We start from the raw sequence: 19,601 nt of genomic DNA, 5'->3' as shown, positions 1-19,601 counted from the left end.
AACACTGGAAAGGACACAAATTTAGGAAAGATTTTGAATATTAGAACAGACGAATAAACAAATAAAGAGCTTTTCTATTTGATACTTTCTCCTCTCCAAGTTATCTTCAGGTGCACAGGAAGTGAGTGCCTCACCATGCAACTCAAAGAATTGGCTGATAGATTTGTAATGATTTTGGTGTGAGAAAGGGTGGCTGACCATCACCATTCCATATGAGAAATTAATGCTGCAAAGGTTGAGGGGATATAGAAGAGCAAGTTATTTTTCCAATCCTATTCCCTTGTTTTTTCTTTAAACTGACAAGGCTAAATGAATATAAAAACTCAAAACTTCAGCTGGATGATTCAGAGAGGTATTTGGAGTAACGCAAGCCTTCAGAAGTAAGCAGTGTGCATCTATCAGGACATCTATAGATCAGCTATTGCACTGTGTGGAAAAACTACACTGAACAATTAAGAATCCGGCATTTTTTCTTTTATAATTCTATCAATTTGCCAAGGATACCAAAAGGACATGTGGGGTTTGCACAAGGTAAGTTCTGACCTAATGAAATGAGAACACAGAATGCAATTAATCAACATGAACAAGAATCTGATATGAAGATGCTACCAATTAATAAATAAATAAACAAATAAATCAGACGTTGCAGAGCTGCCACTGTCCACTGAATCTCCTTGAGTTTCTTACATTCAGGCATCAATATATAAAAGAGGCACATCTTTACAAACTGTAAAGATTTAGTTTAACTGCCCCCTAGCTATCTATTAAAGAACACCAGGTCACACTGTCAGTGCTTGTAGTTAACTTGTGTACCCCTCATATTCTGATACTAGCGAACCAGGCAAGTTTTACTGCTTTGCATTCAGTGCACTACTGAGCACAGCCTCCAACTAGAGATAAACTCTCTTCTCTAAAATATTGCATCAATCCCATTTAAAGTCATGATTGAGAAAGGCATGCCAATCTAAGGCAGAACTGTAAACATACATAGAATGGGATCTGCCACTCACTCTAACATCTACTTAAGTGCAGGCCTGGCAAAGACAATTCCTGTCTGAATTCAGGTTTGATAAACAGCAACATTTTGAGATAAAACCCATCTTACCATCAGTCCCATTATACTGGCTACTACGAAAAAAAAACCGTTCTGAAAATTCTATAGATGAGAAGACATATCCAAGACCCTCTTCTGTAGTTACATTTGCGCTTTTTGCAACAGATTTCATTCCTAATTCAGAAACAACAAACATTTTATTTCTCATTGCCCAGGAGAATTTCAATAAGGGTCTAAAAGCAGTCATCACTTTCAAACTCAGTTCTTGTCAGATTGGAGACATAATTCGCTCAGTAGTATTCTAGCACTGAAAAAAGTGATGAAATACAAGTCAAAGTGCAATCGTGAAGTCTTGTGAGGAAAAGTTGTGATGATCATTATCATCTACAGAATGCTATTTTTTTCTTTTTTAATAGCGACTTAACTGAGCAGATGACTTACCTGTATTTTATTCTGCAGCAAAGTCTCTTAAAAATAACCATACCTTAGCATCTCCCGAGCTATCCAAATGCAGGACTTCCACATTAGCAGATCATTAATCATTTTTGCACACTGCTTTGCAAAAGAGCCACTCTTACCTCCACCACTTGCTCCCTGGATTTTCAATTTTCCAAGGTTTTTTTTTTGTTTGTTTTTATGTTCTCTGTTTTTTAATGTGCATGTTTTATTTTGTTCTTTTTTTAAAAAAAAAAATACTTTATTTTTGTATAAAGCCATTCCTATGTTTATGTTATACAAGATCTAATAACATGACTCAATTTTTTCATGTACACACTCAGTAGTTTAAACCAATGTCCACATTCAGAGATGGGAAGAAATATCCCATGTGAAAATACTGAAGTTGTGTTTGTTTTCTAATACTATTTCTCAAGATCACCTGACAAATTGTATTCAAAATTAACTTCCTATAATGACAGAGATTTGGGATATGAATAGCACAGGTAGCATCCTTGTGCCCACATGCCCTTTTTCTGTATTAGCAATCTTAGTCAAGGACAGGTTTCCAGAAGGAACAGAGTGCATTCCATGCTCCACACCACATCCTTATCTCTAACTTAGAGAGAGACGATTTGAAGGCTGAACTATTCAGCAGGTAAGGAATTGGTTGGATGTTCACAACCAGAGAGTGGTTGCCAATGGCTCTATGTCCAGATGGGAGCCAGTTACAAGAGGTGTCCCCCCAGGGTCCTTATTGGGACTGGTGCTCCTCAGCATCTTTATCAGTGACACAGACAGTGAAATCAATGCACTCTCAGCAAGTTTGCTGATGACACCAAGCTGAGTGGTGCAGCTGACACAATAGAATGGAGGGAAGCCATCCAGAGGGATCTGGACACGCTTGAAAAGTGAGCACAAGAAAACCTAATGAGGAGTTGTACTTGGTCAAGGCAATTCCAGATATGAATACAGACTGAGAGAACAACTCACTGAGAGCAGCCCTGCACAGCAGGACGTGGGGGTCCTGATGGATGAAAATCTGGATACGATCAGCAGTGTGCGCTTGCAGCCTGGAAGACCAACTGCATCCTGGACTGCATCAAAAGAGAAGTTCCAGCAGGGAGAGGGAGGTGATTGCCCCCCACAACTCCGCCCCATCTGGAGGAAAGCATCCAAACCTGAGGCACCCAGCACAGAAAGGATGCAGAGTTGCTGGAGTGGATCCAGAAGAGAGCCATGAAGATGATCAGAGGACTGGCATACCTGTCCTGTGAAGAAAGGTTGAGGGAATGGGGCTTGTTTAGCTTGGAGAAGAGGGGAGACCTCATTGTGGCCTTGTAGTACTTGAAGGGAGTTTACAAGCAAGAGGGGGAATGGCTTTTTACATGGTCTGATAGGGGCAGGACAAAGCAGGGAATGGCTTTGAAATAAAAGAGGGGAAATTTAGGTTAGATGTTAGGAAGAAATTCTTTATTCAGAGGCTGGTGAGGCACACGAACACACTGCTCAGAGAAGATATGGGTGCCCCGTCCCTGGAGGTATTCAAGACCAAATTGATGGGATCCTGGACAGCCTGATCTAGTAGCTGGCAACCCCATTCATGGCATGTGGGTTGGAACTCGATGATCTCTAAGGTCCCTTTTATCCTAAGCCATTCTATGTTTCTGTAAGCCCCATCAGCATCCATTCCCACGACTCCTGTAAACTCCACTTACTAAGGTTTCTATCTATTTTATATTTCTATATTAAGCATTCTTGTTGGTTCTCAGTTTTGCTGCCAACTTCTCAATCAGTGTATCACTCATTCCATTTATTTCATATTCCAGAAGTCTTTCCTCAAAACACTGTATACGAGCAGAAACAACTCCATAAGATCATTTTCAAGCAATGTATAGGAATAAGTGCGTGTTCCTACTTACTGGTCAGAAGAGGAAATAAGTTTATACAGCTGTAAACTCAAGAACTAAGTCTCCCAAAGACTGAATTGTTCCACTCCTTGCCAAGTTTCTCCCTTCCCAGTACTTAAGTCACTCATCCCTTGTAATCCTCCCAGAGATGGGAAAATATCCCGGTACTTTGTTACTTTCACCTCAAATTAATGATTAAATACTAGTAACAATTTTGGATATAAATCACTCTTATAACTTTCAGAACACATTCATTCTCACTATTTCATCTCTCGTGTTTTGTTCTAGTGTTCTGATATGATTGCTACAATGAAATGCCCAAGCCAGAACTGAACATAACTTCTTCAGCTGCTTAACTACTGGGAAATGTACTGAGCTCTTATCACCCAAATTCTAACAGGAGTTTTAAAAGCTCTTTAGTGTAACAGGGGCACAGACAAAGAAATTGCACCTTGTCACTTAAGGGGTTATGGTAATGAGAAGAATCTAAGTGAGCTTCCCAAGCACAAATCAGACCTGTGTGCACCTGGGATCAGATGGGAATGATGCCTAGATGGCTCTTTCCCTGGACTGCAGATCCACTGATCTATCAGAAGTCCAACAGAGAAAAGCAATTGAGAAATGAGTGTTTTGGAACAGGGCCTTGACATGATGATTATATTATCTAGAAGTCACTTTGGGGTTTGTTTTGTTGTTGTTGTTGTTTTGTTTTGTTGTTTTGCCTTTGCAAATGTTTACATCAATAGAACAGAGCAAAGATTTCCATTCCCCGAGAAGACCAAATTCTATTTTGTTGAAAAAATTAACCAGGATTACTGTTAAGAGTTATGAAACATCAAGAACATTAAGTAAAAATGTATATAAATGTCTGTCTGGTACTACTTATTTACATTTTCCTGTAATACATAAGGAAAGTCATCTCCCTCCAAATCTTTTTACATACAGAGAAAACAACAGAGAAGAGAAGGCTGTAACTTCATTACACAAACCACAGCCAAACCAGTGGTTTCATGACCATCTCCTTTCTATGTCTGCTGTATCTTCATTTGCAAAAAAGTAACAATTTTATCCATTAAAAAAATAATAAAATGTTTTACTACAGATGTAGGAAGACTACCCAATGGATTTCTAACTGCCCAGCACAGACAATTTACTTTGATTTTTTTCTCCTCTAATTCAATTGCTGAGACAATCAACTTAAAAATGTAGACTGCTTAAAATGCTGCTGCTTAAAAGCTAAGTAGAGGTTGACCCTGGTAACTAATGTTGACCATACAACCCACACTTGCTCAACAAAATGTGGAGATTTGACATTGTTGATTACTTTTTCACTTAGGTGGTGATTACCAGTTATAAAGACTGGAAGTAATCAATCCCAATTTAACAGCTGGGCCTATTGATGGAACCGAAAAAAAAACCCACAATGCAAAACTAAACAAAAGATAATGTTCACAATTTTGGATGTAAGATGTAGAAAAACATGAAATTATGAGGAAAAGACTCAAAAACAAAACACAAATTTGTCCAACAATGGAAAAGACCGCATTTCTGTAGGAAAAAGCTTAGTAACTTCTAAATTCTTCCTCCAAGATTCTCTTTTGTCATTGTCTTAAGTTGTTCTGCACCATCAATAGCCACAGCTGTTAAATTGTGAGGACGTGACAAGTCTCTAGGCAAACAACTGCTCAGAGTGAGATCCTTTTCTTGAGGATAATCAGAGCTGGCTGACAAAAGGGGGCCTTACTGAATGCCCTTTCAACAATTTCTACACCAAGAAATGCAGAGAAGAGGGAGGGGGAAGAAAGGGGTGTTAGGGAAGAGCACCACACTGCAAGAACAGAACAGCATCTTTTGCTGCACTAGAAAAGTAGAAAAGAAATCTCAGTCCTTCACAACACGCATCACACGTAAGAATCACACCTCCAGCCGTAGCTCTGAGCAACTTCCCAGAAGTACCATGCCACATGGTACCACGTTTCCCTTTAACATTTCTCAAACGGGAGAAGGTTTTTTAGCTACAGAGCCCACCATCAGTAAGACCAAACAATCCTTTAAAGATCAAGTTGGTAAAAACTTTAGACATTATAAAGTAAAACTGATAAAAGCCAGTAAGGAAAAAAACAAACAAACAAACAAACAACAACAAAAACATAAAATCTCTGGTTGCATTAGCTCAGAAGAAAAACAAGGGCACAAAATGACTCAATTTGGCATTATGTTTGACAAATTTGAAACTAAAGTGTTGAGAAATCCCTTGAAAATCGCAATTCTCTAGTGACGTGGTAGCGGAAACAAACATTGTGCATATGTGCTACATAGAGATTCATATTTCTTTTGTCTGGTAATGATATAAAAGCCCATGCTTTAGTCTGAGGAAGACCTTTAAGAAGTGCAGACCAGTTACTGCTGGAAGAATGGGTAAAGAAAGGAGAAAGGTAAGCAGTCTTAAAGGAAGTTGACAATTTCTTCTGTAAATTTGTTTTAGAAGCTCAGCTCAAAAGATGTTTGAGAGAGTTCTGCAGGAAAATTCTTAAAGGAAAAGTGTTGACAGGAAAACATTTGTCTTTTTTTTTTTTTTTAATTTCTTCATTGTATTTCAATTAAAGAACAAAAATCTTACTACTCTTCTTCACTGTCAACAATCAGCATTCCAACTGAGACATTAAACATCTTCCTCCTGCCTTAAATACTGGAATTAAACACACTAAGGAACAGACATATTCACCCTCAGCTTAGGAAGCAAGTTTCTCTACCCAGGACACTTAAATCAACTGATCAAAACAACAGCTATAAGGCAGCACTTGTAAAAAACAAAACCAAGAGCTTCCTCAAACTGCCTGTAACCATGCTAGTCCTACAGCATTAAGACTTGCCATCTCTTTCAATACCAGACCATTTCCTACACCAGCCATTTGCCACTTCATTCCACCTCAGTGAAAAAACACTCGTGCCCTTCTGCCCCCCCCAGAACTTTCTTTCTCTGTCCATTACTATTTAACATCATTAAACATACCCGTGAGCTGCATAAAAATTTGGAGAATACATCAAACAGCACAAAATAAAGTTCATATTGTGCTAGACCACAGCTACTAACCCCCTTATCTAAGGTAAAACACTAAATTAACTTTAAAAAAATTAACAGCAGAAAGGCTGTTATCATTTCTGCCTATGTGCACATTCTACAAAGGCCACAGTTTGATGAGCACTTATTTCTGTGGCTTTCTATCTGCATCAAGCCTTTCCACCTCCACATCACTCCTCTCAGTTACACCAGTACAACCAGTGCAAGTGGCTCCATGACAAACCACATCAGGGAACTCATCTGGGTTAAAAACCATCTTTTATTTTAATTCTATTATTTTAACCCTCCCCAGTTCTGTGTGCTGCTAGCCACACGTGTAGCTGTGCCCACACAAGGAAGGGCACAATGCAGAAGTGGGAACAGGCAGCTGGAACAAGCATGGTTTACTGCTAAGAAAGCATGATTGCTACAGTAGAGGATAAGGCTCAGTGGGAGGCACTCTTAAGTAATCAAATATTTAAAAGCAGAGCAAGAGATGTAGGATATAAAAACATAAACATTGCCAACTATTGACATTGCAATGGGACCAGAAGTCACATCGCTGCCCCAGCAGGTAAGCAAAAGCACAAACTCTCCACAAAGTAGTCTGCTATGTGCACCAGGCCAAATATTCCACAAACTGTAAAATAATCTAGGGATACTCCTCGCAGCTGCATATATTCCATCCATCCAGCACTCCAATTCCCACTTGCTGTGAAAAGGAAATAAACAAGCATTCTGTCCAGCCTCTACTCAAAGCCTGTGTTACTAACTTCAAAACATGATTCCTTCTTCTCCATTTTTCTTAGTGTTACTGGATGTCTGCACTTTAGACAGTCTTCGTCAACTGAGGTTAAACTTTTATTCATAATTTACAATGCAGAAATACAGAAATCTCACTTTATTTTTAGCTGATTCAAAGTTGTACTGAAAGTGCAACTTACTGAAAGTGCAAAGTTCTACATTGCTTTTATATTCTAGCCAGAGAGAGCTGTCCCAGTTGCTGTGGCTGCAGTAAGATGAATTTTGAGCAAGTCATTTTCTCCTCACTGTTAGCACTTCACCCCCACACGGAGCCTCACAAAGAGCTACACAGGAACCTCCTTCTCTCCCCCCTGTGTCAATCAGCCGGCTTTGGAAACAACTACAAGCATGTACTGAAACGAATATTTATTTTTACCTAAGCGATACCTCAGCTCCACAGCTTCCTTCAAAAGAGTAGGGGGAATCTTACCGAAAAAAAAAAAAAAGAAAGAGAAAAAAAGCCCTAAATTAGTCAAATTCTTTTGTGCATGGATGAACAACAGGAAAGCAAAGCCTTGGGGCCTCTGGGGAGGAACCCTGTCCCTGCAGACCTACTCTGATGTGCTCAGGAGATAAGGCTCCATAGTGACACTTAAGGAAAGGCCTGCTCACATTTGAATTTCTGCATTCCTCAAGAACAATTCATGGCAATCACTAACTTTGCAGAGGAGCTACATGAAAGCACTGGCCAATGAATGAGGGTCATCTGCTCTTTATCACAAGGGTAAACCTCATCCTGGCCAGTTTCTAACCTTTTAACCCTGTGAATTCTTAATTTGCACATGAATAATGGAATTCCTGCCAAGAGTGCAACCTTCAGCTTCCAGTTCCTAACTTTAGAAACCAAGACCTGATCTCCTTGTGTGTTCAAATCTTAAACTCTTGGACAGATTAAAGTTATTGGTTTCCCAATGCAACACTAAACATTACAATTCTGAAGCAAAAGATAAGCTTAGTGGCAAAAGCTCTGACCAAGCAGAGTAAAAGAACATCCTCGCACCCTGCTGCTACCAGAGACTAAAGACAGCATTTGCTTTTTTCCTCCGAAGAAAGAATGCCCATTTAATGCCTATTCTCCACCTGTTTAGTATGTACGGTTCCTTCCATACCCTGACCACGAGGTAATTTGCTTTCGAAGCAACTGAGAACTGCCTCTGAACACATTTGCAAGCCTAAAAAATCCCCCACAAGACTTCAAATTTTTTTCACTTAAGACCTCTACAAAGTACAGCCAAGACACGACAGCCAGCAGAAACACTAAATGAGATATATAACTAATTTTGCATGTGCTTTCTGTTCTTCAATGATACCAATGGTAAAAACACCAATATACTGCTTTATTTGAAGTTGACAGTAAAGAGATGACATTTTGAAATGGAGCAGACTGGAATACGACCAAAAGGAACGAACTGCTGCATAGGATAATTTCACATTTGGTCACTAGTTAACCACTTCAAATCAATAACACCTCCTGGATCATTATGGATCCACTATCTCTTCAGGTTTTCTCCACCAGCCATAAGCATTCAAAGAAGAAAAAAGGAAACCTTTTGACACAGTCTCAAAGGAAAGGGCAAAAAGATGCTACAAGAGTATTACTGTGATACACAAATGCATACAGTGCTCCATACTGCTCCAGAAGTTCTGAGATCAAGAACACAGTGCTCGACCTGCAATATCTCAGATTTAAAATGATACTAATTTTTCCTCAGTCTCATAGACAGAATCCATCACTTTCTGCTTTGTTTTATACTCATTAAATATGAGATTCCTAGTCTGTTAAGAAGAGCTTTCTTCAGCCTTCTATGAATGGTGCTGACTCTCTGAAAGCTAATGATGTGAATATAAACATCAACGACATCAATACTTTATTTCTCACCATTTAATCAAAAGCATCCAAGAACCACAGAGTCTATTAATCCTATTAATAAGATACCATGATACAAAGTAATAAATAGCCAGTTTTTTAAAGTTTACAGTTCACAGCCTCTTGCAGCATGAGAAGTTCATAACTCACTAGGAGCCACCTGCTTCCAGGCTGGTTTTCCACTGCCTAAAGCTCTGGCTCTCTGAAGAAGGCATTTCACACCTTCCTGTGATACCTTACTGTTCAGCTTTTGTAATCCATTCAGACGTAGAGAAGAAAAAAATACAGATGTTAAGAAAAGCCTGAATGTTAATGTGAGTATCGAATACCAACTGTATTAACTGGTTTCAGATGGAATGTGATAAACTTGTAATTTACAAGTAAAGCCTAGTTTCCACAGAGATATCAGTGCCACGGTTTAGTGCAACTTGCCACTAAGAACAGGGTTGAAGAGGTCAAAAGAAGCCTTTCCCTATTAAATTAAGTTCATCAGTTAAGTTCTGTTAGTGAGGGAACATGAGAAGACTACGTAAACTGTGTACTCTCTGTTACACTTCCTTTGAAATGACTCCAGCCTACTGGCAAAGCTCTGCACTGTCATGGGAAAGGCACAGCATTCATTTTGCAGCGCACATCTCTTGTTCAATACATTCAAAGATGGTAGGAAAACGGAGGCCAACACACACTCAGGGTCAGACTGTTAGGGCTGTAATAGCACTAACATGCAACTATTCCTCTCACCATTCATCCAGGGTAAGGGCCTGGAGTGCCCTACAGTCATGACTCTTGCTTCCCTAATGGCACAGTGAACAGGCCCTTATCATTGGTCCCAGAGGACCCTGCAGTATCTCCAGATGGAACAGTACCTGTGTCTGCTTGGCTGAACACAGGCATCACAGAATCATTAAAGCTGAAAGAGACCTCCAAGATCATCTAGTCCAACTGTCCACCTACCAATAACGTCTGCTAACCCATATAAGTACCACATCTCCATGGTTCCCAAACACCACGAGGGACAGTGGGCAGCCTGTACCAATACCTGACCACACTTTTGGAGGAGTTTTTCCTTATGTCCAGCCTGAATCTCCTCAAGAGCAACTTGAAGCCATTCCCTCTCATCCTATCTATTGGAACAGTAAGGACTTGGTAATTCAGTCTTCATGGAGGTCTTGAAAACCATTCCACTCCTTCCCATCTCAAAGACAGGCAACTCTATTATCATTCTGCTCTGGCCCCAAGATATCCCCAAGACTGCTCAGCACAACACCAAGCTATTAGACCAGGAAAAGAAAAAAGATTAGATTTGTAGGTAACCGTGGAAAAGCTTCACGAATGGCACCTGAGAAACAAGACCCAAAACTTTTGTAGCAGATTGCCCTCATGCCAGCAAAGCTCTGCACTGCGACTTGCACACACACAAGGCACCAAATCCATGAGACCCCCAGTGTGGCTGTGCCTCCCTGCCCACCCCAGGGCCGTGACAAGTTTTGTTCGTAATATTTACACATTAAAAAGAAACAAACCTGCAGGATTCACCTTTTCAAGCACACAAACATCAAAGCTGTAAGTCGCTTTGCACTGCTGAGGAGCTTTAGCCACTCGGGAGCAGGTTAACAAACAAGAGCTGGCACTTACTTGCTAGAGTAAGGTGACTTTTTTGACTGAGAATGGCTCCATACTTGTTCAGAGCCAAGCACTGGTAAAATCCTTCATCAGACTGCTCTCCTTTCCTTCCTTCCACCTCACTGATGTACAAAGAGCCATTGGATAAGGTGTAGATCCTTTCGTTTTCAGACACTTTGCCTCCATTTTTCAGCCACGTAATTGTTATAGGAGCTTCCCCACGGGCCTGGCAGTCTAACACCACCGCATCCTTCCTGGAGGCAGTCACATCTTGAGGCTCTCTCACAAAGAACAGTTCGCTAAAGCACCACACTCCTGAGGGAGAGAGAAAGACGTTGGCTGTAGGGACGGAGCGCACTGCGAGCTGGGAGCAGCAGGCACAGCCAGAGCTGCAACTCAGCTCACTATTAACGACTGCAAGGAGTTCGGGCCCCCGCAGCCGCACCCCAGAACCCTCGGGGAAACCGGCGCTGCGGGCTTTGGGTCGCATAAAGCCGTCGGGCTCTGCAACGCCCCGACAGCTCAACGCAGCCGCGCTCGCCACGCGGGATTCAGCACACGGCCCCGCCGCGCCCTATCGAGGGGCTGCCGCACAGGTGTCGGCTTCGTTTTGCCGGTACAGCTCCGGGCAGCGAGCTCGCTAATTTTACAAGCCTGTCAAATGAGCTGGAGCGGGGCGAGTCGTAAAAGGTTAATTTTACAAGAACTCTTTGGCGGAACCCTCTCGGGCCGATCGCCGGCCCCCCGAGGGCCTCCCGCCCGCGGCCCTTCACGCACCCCCGGGGCCGCGAGCGCGTGGCCGCTCACAGCCGCCCGCCGCCCGCCCCGCGGCCCACGAGCGCCTCCTGCCGGCGGGGCGCCGCCCGCCGCCCCGCACCGCCCGCCCCGTCGTGGCGCGGCGCGAACAAAGCGGGGCCGCGCTCGCGCTCTCCCTCGCGCTCCGTCTCTCTCCCGCTCCCGGTGCCGCGCGGGCGCGGATGTCGGATAAATAAAACCACGTGCGGCCGCGCGGAGCGGAGCGGACAATGGGGCGGCGGCGGGCGCGTGCGGACTCACCTGGCATCGGGAGGAGCAGCGCCCCGAGCAGCGCCCGGAGCAGCGCCATGCAGCGGGACGCGGCTGGCATGCCCCGCCGGCCGCCGCGAGAGAGCGGTCAGCGGCCGAGGGGAGGAGACTGGGGGCGGACGGAGCGGCCCCGGCGCGCCCGTCCCGGCCCTACTCTCCGCATCCCGTCTCCATTGGCCTTCGGGGAGGAGAGGGGCGAGGGGCAGGGCCGGGCGGCCAGGGGGAGGGCCGGGCTGGACGGGGCGGGCTGCGGCGGACAATGCCCCCGGGGCGGGGAAGGCTCGGCCGGGCGGGGGGCAGGAGCCGGCCCGCTCACGAGGGGCGGTGGAAGGGATGGGGGGGAGCCGGCGCCATCTGAGCCGCTTCCAGCGACCCCCAACCCGCCGGGCCCCGCGGGCGGCGCTCTGCACGGGCCGCGCCGTGCGGCGATCCACCCCAACCCACCCGGAACCCTCTGAAACCGGGCCGTCATCATCTGCAAGCGGGCCGGGCGCTCCTGCGGTGCCCGGTGCAGGTGCGGTGCCGCCCGGTTCGGCAGAGCGGACACGCGGCCCGGGAGCCGAAGCCCGGTCTGATCGCAGGCACCCGACGGCTGTCATCAAACCAAACGCTGCTGGTAGCGTTTAAGCTCTCGGCTTCACCCGTGATCTTACCCCACGCTGGCAGCTGATTTGGAAATGGGGACTCTAAGCTCTTTTTTGTCTGTTCAGAGTTATCGTTTCTAAAGTTACCCTGTATGGAAGGCATCTTCTTACTCAGCAGATTTGCCCCCTGTTTGCATTCATTGTGAGAGCTGCTGACGGCAGGGATGGGCAGTTTGTACTGCTGTTTGTACTGCTTTGTGTTCCTGCCAGCGCTGCAAAGCTCCCGGGAGCCGGCAGCCAAACCCTGTCCTGCTGCTGCATCATCACCGGGCCACAGCCTCAGCTCCTGACTCTGCTAAAAGCCCCCAATGGAACGGCAGGGCTGTACAAACACGGTGCAAGCCATAGCTCACCTCCATCCCTTTTCTTACTCGTCAGAAATACCTGAGCAGATGGTTTCGGCTTCTCTGATCTTAGCATGAGTATTCAGGAAAGGTAATTAGGAAAGACGGGTTTTGCATGCAAGTTACAGCTACCCAAGAGGTGTCCGGGCAGTTTCACACTCACTTCGCACAGCAGAATGGCACATCCATCATTTTGGTGTCCAAATAGGAATAGATACAGGATCAGGACCCACTTGGTCCTTTTGAAACTTCCTCAGTGTTTTACTTTATCCAGTCACAAAAAAAAAGTGTGAACTAGAAAAAAAAAGAAAGAATCATTTACTAGAGCTCAAAAATAACCTAAATTGCTTATAAACAAAGTTCAGCGTTGCCTGTGGCAAGCTCACACCTGTCTGCAGCCCATTCCATTACTTGTACTTTCTCCTACTCAACTTGAATTAAAGATTTGATGGAAAACAAACATGCTGATGGGAAAGTTTGAGGTCTGCAGGTCCACAGTTGCCCTCCTAGCATCTGCAGGGCACCCCATGACCCACTCTACTGCTGCACCACTGTTGTGCTCAGCACTACACTGTGTTCAGGGAGAGCAAATAACACTGGGGTAAATAGGTAAAAAAGGGATTAAGTTGTAGTCACAGCAACAAAAATATTCAATGTATTTTTATCTGCAACTTTCTCCTCTGACACTGTGTTAAATTAGGTATCTTTGAACTATGTGGGATTCACCTCACGATTTGGGGTGTTCCCTCAGAAGTTGATGAGCACAGTGCACAGCACAATGGCCCAGGAATGCACTGCACCTCACAGCACAGTTGGAGTGAGGAATTGTGCAAAACTACTGGGGTGTCAAACGGAACACTTACAAATAAAGCTCATAAAACATGAAAATGGAACTTAATATTTTTGCAATTCTTCTCACTGAATTTAAATAAATGATATTAAGAACAATTCCATGGCTGAGGCACTTAAGGTTACATGAAAGTAAACAAGTAGATACAGTCGATGCTTTTGAGACAGTCTGATGGAGGCCCAGGAGTACACACGTTTATGCTGTGATACAAAAGTGCAGTCCTTTTCAGTGCATAACTACCAAATATTTATCAGCGGGCTTCATTTTCCATATGGATTTCCCATTACGGCAGATGTAATCTGAGACGCGGTTCTGATCTGTTCCGAGGTGATGTATTGCTTCCAGCCATCACCCCTGCGTGTCCTTCCCGAGCAGCAGAGCGGTGCCCCCAGGCAGGGGGTCAGGGCCCTGTGGAAGACTTTTAGGCCGGGCCCAGGGGCATCGCTCACAGCGGGGCTGAGTGGGACTGACTCCCCAGCAGACACCAACCTGAAGTGAATACACAGAAATGGAGTGCCACGGGTGCTTAGCATCGTAGTTTGAGGCAAAAGAATCACTGCGGTGCAGAACTCCCAGCTCAGAGCACAGTCCCACTCTGCTGGGGAGGGATACCTCAACTCCAGCCACTGGCCCTTGTCAGGACAGGCTCTGGTCACAGTGGGCAATGGGGCAAATATGCTTTCTGGAAGGGAGCGGAGGGAGAGCCCTATCCCCACTCAGCCCTGTCTTCACTCGTGGGTGGTTCGCATTCACCGCGCTGTCTGTGCTCACCGCCGCTGCGCTGACACTGCTTTCTGTCTGCCCGGACTGCTGTGCCAGCAGGAGGTTCTGAGGTTCTGGCTCATGAGATCAAATGCAGCGTTTGTCTGAAGTGGATCAGCAAAGAATAGTGCGTCCCTTTAGGGCGCTCCTTGTGCCTGTTCTAGGCAGCTGCAAGCAACACCAATGTTTCCATTTTCATATTTCTCTTGAGCGAACCAGATAAATTCCATACTAGAATAAAGCAGTGCTGTAACCAGATCAGCACAGTCTCCCTCCCTCATTTGTCAGATGTTTTTATCTTAACACATTTTCCAGTAATTAATTGCCTCAGAGATGGTGCAGACTTGAGATAACATATCTAAATTCATATTTCGCCACTGGCTGAGCCACAGTTTAAAGGCACTGCCAGCCATACTTTGTCAAATCCACCACGTTAGTAAGTATGGAGCCAATAAACATAATTACCTCCTCAGCTCACAGCATCGCAGAACTGTTATCTTGAGAAAGGCACAATGACAGACCACAGGGTACAAGAGAATGCCAGCCAACACAAACAAATCCATGCCTACTTTGCTCCAGGGCAGCAGTTTTACTCCTCTCATCAATGCAGAATTTTTCACTTGTCTCGATTTTTATTTTTGGCAAGTGTGAGAAGTTATGAAAAACCTTCCTGATTCTGTGGTTCTTTCCAGGTCCATATATGTTCTCCCTCTGATTTTTGTGTCTGTAAGTGAGATGCACACATCTTTCAAAGCAATAATACCTTGTAGTAATTCAGCAGTGACCTCTTCAATGCCTTCAGGCCTTGGTAGTAAGAGTTCTCTTTAGAAGAGAAAGGTTGCTCTCAACAGCTGGAATAACAGCATGCAGCTTGTGGATTACCTGACTTACCTTACACTGCACTTCACCCTCAGCCTCAGTCCTGATGAGCACAGTCTGTACATTTCCTGAAAAGAAAGATTTTAAAAATCAGACTGACATGAACTGATCCAGCTCAAGTCTTTGTTCCGGTGTTCTGTACGTGTGGCTGCTGAACGGGGTGAAGATGCAAAGTCCAGAATTTTTGTCATGTTAAGAGCCAGCAGGAGAGACAGGAACTTTCTGACAGTCAGTGAAGTCCCATGACCATGATGCTTATAGGCTTTGTCTGCCAGCATCTCTAGAATGAAAGCAAACAGGCACAACTCTTCACTGGGATGGCATGTAGCAGTCTCAGGGAAAGGAAAGAAACTGAAAATTCACCTGGAAATGGGTTTTCCCTTGGTGAACTCCATATTTTCAAGACCTCAGCAGCCACAACAAGGCACAGATCCAGGCTAACAGTGAAGAATATTGTTTCCTTCTAGGTTGGAGCAAGTTTTTCTGTGGTTTTAAACCATTTACCTTGCTTGCAGTTTGAACCAGATAGAAGCTCACTATTACCATGGTCAGTTTTGCACTGAGCAGTTCAGCTCAGCTTTCATTTCAGTTCAGAAACCTGAGAAGAAGGAATAGCACAGTGTTGGCTGTATCATACTGGTGCTCTGGGAAAAGCCATCACAGCAGCACTGACTGTTGGGCCCGGACACAACACCCAAGCTGCAGACCAAATCTCATTTTAAACTAACATACAAACACCCAAGCCATCAAAACTGCTGGTCCCATTGATCCCAGCCTGCATATTCAACCCTTCCCCACTGCCACATCCTGGCTTGCCCCATGGCTGGAGCCAGAAGCACCCAGGAAAGAGGATGGCACAGCCACCTTGGTACAGCTGCCACTATATGGGAACTGCAGACATCTCTCAGAGCAGCCTGAGAGCAGCGGTAATTGCCAGAGCCTTTTTAACTGCAGGAGAATTACAGCAATTTGCACTCAGCTCTGCCTGCAGCTGGTCAAGCCCTCAAATCCAGCTGATGGCAGCCGCATCTGCAGTGCTGCTGGTGCAGCGTCGCTCCCTTCTGCTTACAGAAACTCCTTTCTTCTTTACAGTTCTCGCTCTGAATGTTTTTGATCTGGTGTCACTAGAGGCAAGCTTGGCCACTTGCTTGTTGCTCATGCCAAACTCCTGATCCTATTACAACTGTATTCACAGATTTACAATATGTTAAGCCAGCTTCATTAAGACTCACCATACAAATGTTTGCTTTCGGCACATTTGGTCACTTAGTGGTTTCTTGCTTCATTCCCAACCCATGTACAGTTTCCATCTCAGCTGCTTTCTCAAAGGAGGTTCACTCCTTCCTGGAGCAGATGGGCAAACACACCTTGGGCTGAGCCCTTGGGATGCTAATGAACTTTCTCTCCAGGGAGCCTTCCTGTACAGGAAAAGCACACCTCATCGACAAAGGGATTTTAACAGATCTTGTATGGTTTTAAACCAACAAACACCAAAGTGGAAGAAATCCATTTATTTGCTACACTAGTCTTTTTTTTTTTTTTTTTTTTTTTTTCCTTCCAGCCACCTTCTCCAATACTGATCTGCTGGCCCAAATTAAGGGTTCTGCCTTAGCCATGTTGCTTCATAGTGCCCTGGAGGCTGCTCTGGTCACACTAGAGCAAAGATGGTCTCTGCCATGAGTTTAGGGAGGAGATGACGACCTCTTCTTGATGCTTTTAACACAAAACACAGCCACAGCTGCACAGACAGGGTACGAACCTGAGAGCATACCCAATCTCAGGTGCACTCTTCCCCTTACACAAAGTGCAAAGCTCTGACTGTGGGATTCAGGTGTACAGCAGACCTATGCTCTCTCTCCCAAGCTCTTGTGCCAGAGCCAATTCCACCCTGCCTGCAGTGAGCTCCTCCAGACACCCAACCTATCAGAAAACTCTTCCTTTTTTCCCTGGTAGGACTTGTTTCCTTCTGGTTTTACTCCCTCTCATAGCATTACATGAACACAGAATCAGGAAAGATCACACCACGCTGCTGACGGTGCAGCAATAGCACAGGGCAGCAGCTATAGAGTCAGTGCACCAAAATACATGGAATAACTTCATTAATGGTTTATGAACATTGCAGGGAAGAACAGGAACAGCCAGCAGGTGGAGAGCTGCCCCATATGCTGCATTAGTAATGCACATAATTTTAATTGGCTCAGAACAGTCCCTTCGCTCAACAATTTCTCCAACAAATATAAAGTCAAAAATCCTGAAAATACCAAAGTACTGTACGATGATGTTATCTTCTATAAATCAAAACGTTAATATATAGGGTCAACAACATAAATTTCAGACTGAGAATAAATGGGCAGAAAGAGAATATCTCCTAGGTTACCACTTTCTGTGTTTGAATCTACAAAGGAATCTCTCAAACCTTTGAGACAGAGGCAGCTTTTTGTCAGCGCCTTTTTCACTTAGCATGACAACCCACTGTTCTGCAGCTATTTGTTTAGCAACAAGCATGAAATATGGTCTCTTTTCATCCCCGTATAAGTTACCTTCACTCCGCTGTTACAACAGGAAACACGCAAATCATTTGTCTTTTTTCCCTCTCTATGTTTGCAATCAGGAAACAATTACTGGAAATAAAATAAACAAAAAACAAAGCAAGTCAGAGGCCAACTATCAATCACTGTATGTACCTCACTCCAGGTACCTACTCGTTTTTGCTGTGAAAGGCCGCAGCTCTTTTCTTTGTCTTTGCATTCTCAGCTGTCTTTCCTCTTATCTACAATTTATTCCGAGGAACTACTAAAAAGGATTGGAGGAGGCTTCCTGCTGCTCCTGTCCCACTCCATCTCCCGCAGACATAAGGGATTGCTGGTCAAGGAGAGGCCACTTGGCCCGCACAGCCTGTGCCCCGCCGGTTTATCTCCCCGCTGCCAGCACAGCTCCCTCAGTGCACTGCCCTGTCACGGGAGAGTGATCGCCTCTCAGGAGTGTGAAGATAAACAGATTGGGAGCCTTCAAGGCATGTTCCCAGCACCTCCTCCCCCTCACGAGCAAGCAGTCTCATCCCGCGAGCGCCCCTGTGCATAACGTGGCTCTGGGGATGGAGAGCGAGATGTTTGAAGGGCCACGTGGAGCTGTGGCTTGCAGCAGAATGGCTTCATCAAGAATTCGGGCTGGACCACTAAAGGCAGCACCTGGGTGCAAGGAGGGAGCAAAGGGGCTGGGCTGAGGGGAGCCAAAAGCTGGGCAGCACAGGGGATTGTAATTTTGATGTTGAAATTACCACCTCCATCAGCTGCAGCCACGGGCATTTTACCTCAGCTGGGCTGCTGGAATCACTTGGGAGCACAGAGGGCTTCCCATTGTTTGGGAAGAGCTTTCTGCACAGCACTGCAGGGGAGCCAAGGGCATCAGGCAGGGGCTGAGGCACAGGGCCCAATTGGCTCGGGGCTCTGTCTGCCCTGCCGATGGGTGTTGAAGGGGAGGAGCATGGGCACACAGGGGGACTCTCCCATAAGAACAGCCACCAGCATCAGCTCCTGGGTTGGTGCAATGCTGCACTTACAAGGTGCTGTGCCCGCACTGGCGGGGGCACAAGGGCTGCTGTGGTCAAGTGAGAAATCAGGTGGTGCATCTGTCCTGATGGGAGGGGGAAAACTAAACCTATTTTTCACTGCAGTCAAGTCCCTGGTTCAGTTCAGCATATGGTCTGGAGAGCTGTACCTGCCTAGTACAGACACCAAGAGAACATCCAGCAGTTAAGGCTGCTGCTAGTAGTAGAACCTGGTTTCAGCTATGCTGTTATCCAGCACACCCTGGGATTATGTTTGCTAGAGTCTAAATAACATTCCGCTGTCATTTATGTTCAGATACCTCTGGAAGGTCTAAGTAGCCAAGTGTAGGCCCATGGCAGAACTTGCTGCACTGGGCAAATAACACACATACAACATACAGAATCACAGAATTGTAGGGGTTGGAAGGGATCTCTGGAGATCTCTTGTCCAAACCTCCAGCTAAAGCAGGTTCCCTATATAGATTGCATAGGAAAGCATCCACATGGCTTCTGAGTATCTCCATAGAAGGAGACTCCACAACCCCTCTGGGCAGCCTGTTCCAGTGCTCTGTCATCCTCACAGGAAAGAAATTTTCCTTCATGTTCATATGGAACTTCCTGTGTTCCATTTTGTGGCTGTTGCCCCTTGTTCTGTTGCTTGGCACAGTTGAAATAAGCCTGGCCTCATCCTCTTGACTCCTGCCCACTAGGTATTTATAAGCATTGATAAGATCCCCTCTCTGTTTTCTGTTCTCC

The 19,601-nt window shown here is 45.1% G+C and overlaps 2 protein-coding genes across 4 annotated transcripts in view; both read right to left on the bottom strand.

Moving 5' to 3' along the window:
• PRTG (protogenin) overlaps positions 1–11,959 on the bottom strand; it is an 83,620-nt gene extending 71,661 nt beyond the window's left edge. Inside the window, exons 1-2 of the mRNA XM_031616525.2 lie at positions 11,811–11,959; positions 10,767–11,069 (exon numbers count right to left, since the gene is read on the bottom strand). Coding sequence (XP_031472385.2) covers positions 10,767–11,069; positions 11,811–11,880 — 373 coding nt within the window. The 5' untranslated portion in view covers positions 11,881–11,959. The remainder of the gene's footprint in view (positions 1–10,766; positions 11,070–11,810) is intronic.
• A 1,380-nt stretch (positions 11,960–13,339) lies between these two features.
• LOC149916260 (uncharacterized) lies at positions 13,340–16,709 on the bottom strand. 3 transcript variants are annotated; one of them, XR_016470518.1, is made up of 4 exons: positions 16,531–16,709; positions 15,662–15,896; positions 15,311–15,366; positions 13,340–14,146 (listed from the first exon to the last, which is right to left on the bottom strand). XR_016470518.1 is itself a non-coding variant. In XM_090149287.1 (4 exons), the coding sequence occupies exons 2-4, from the start codon at positions 15,842–15,844 to the stop codon at positions 13,918–13,920; spliced, it is 327 nt and encodes a 108-aa protein (XP_090005413.1). In that variant the 5' UTR covers positions 15,845–15,896; positions 16,531–16,709; the 3' UTR covers positions 13,340–13,917. The 3 variants fall into 3 exon arrangements, 1 of the variants encoding a protein (XP_090005413.1); XM_090149287.1 differs by having other exon boundaries at positions 15,803–15,896; XR_016470517.1 differs by having other exon boundaries at positions 13,340–15,366.
• Positions 16,710–19,601: the final 2,892 nt, after the last annotated feature.

Source organism: Phasianus colchicus, chromosome 12 (genome assembly GCF_987193195.1).
Source record: "Phasianus colchicus chromosome 12, bPhaCol1.hap1.1, whole genome shotgun sequence".
In the NCBI taxonomy this organism is placed as follows: domain Eukaryota; kingdom Metazoa; phylum Chordata; class Aves; order Galliformes; family Phasianidae; genus Phasianus; species Phasianus colchicus.
This window is presented reverse-complemented; position numbering and strand designations above follow the sequence as displayed.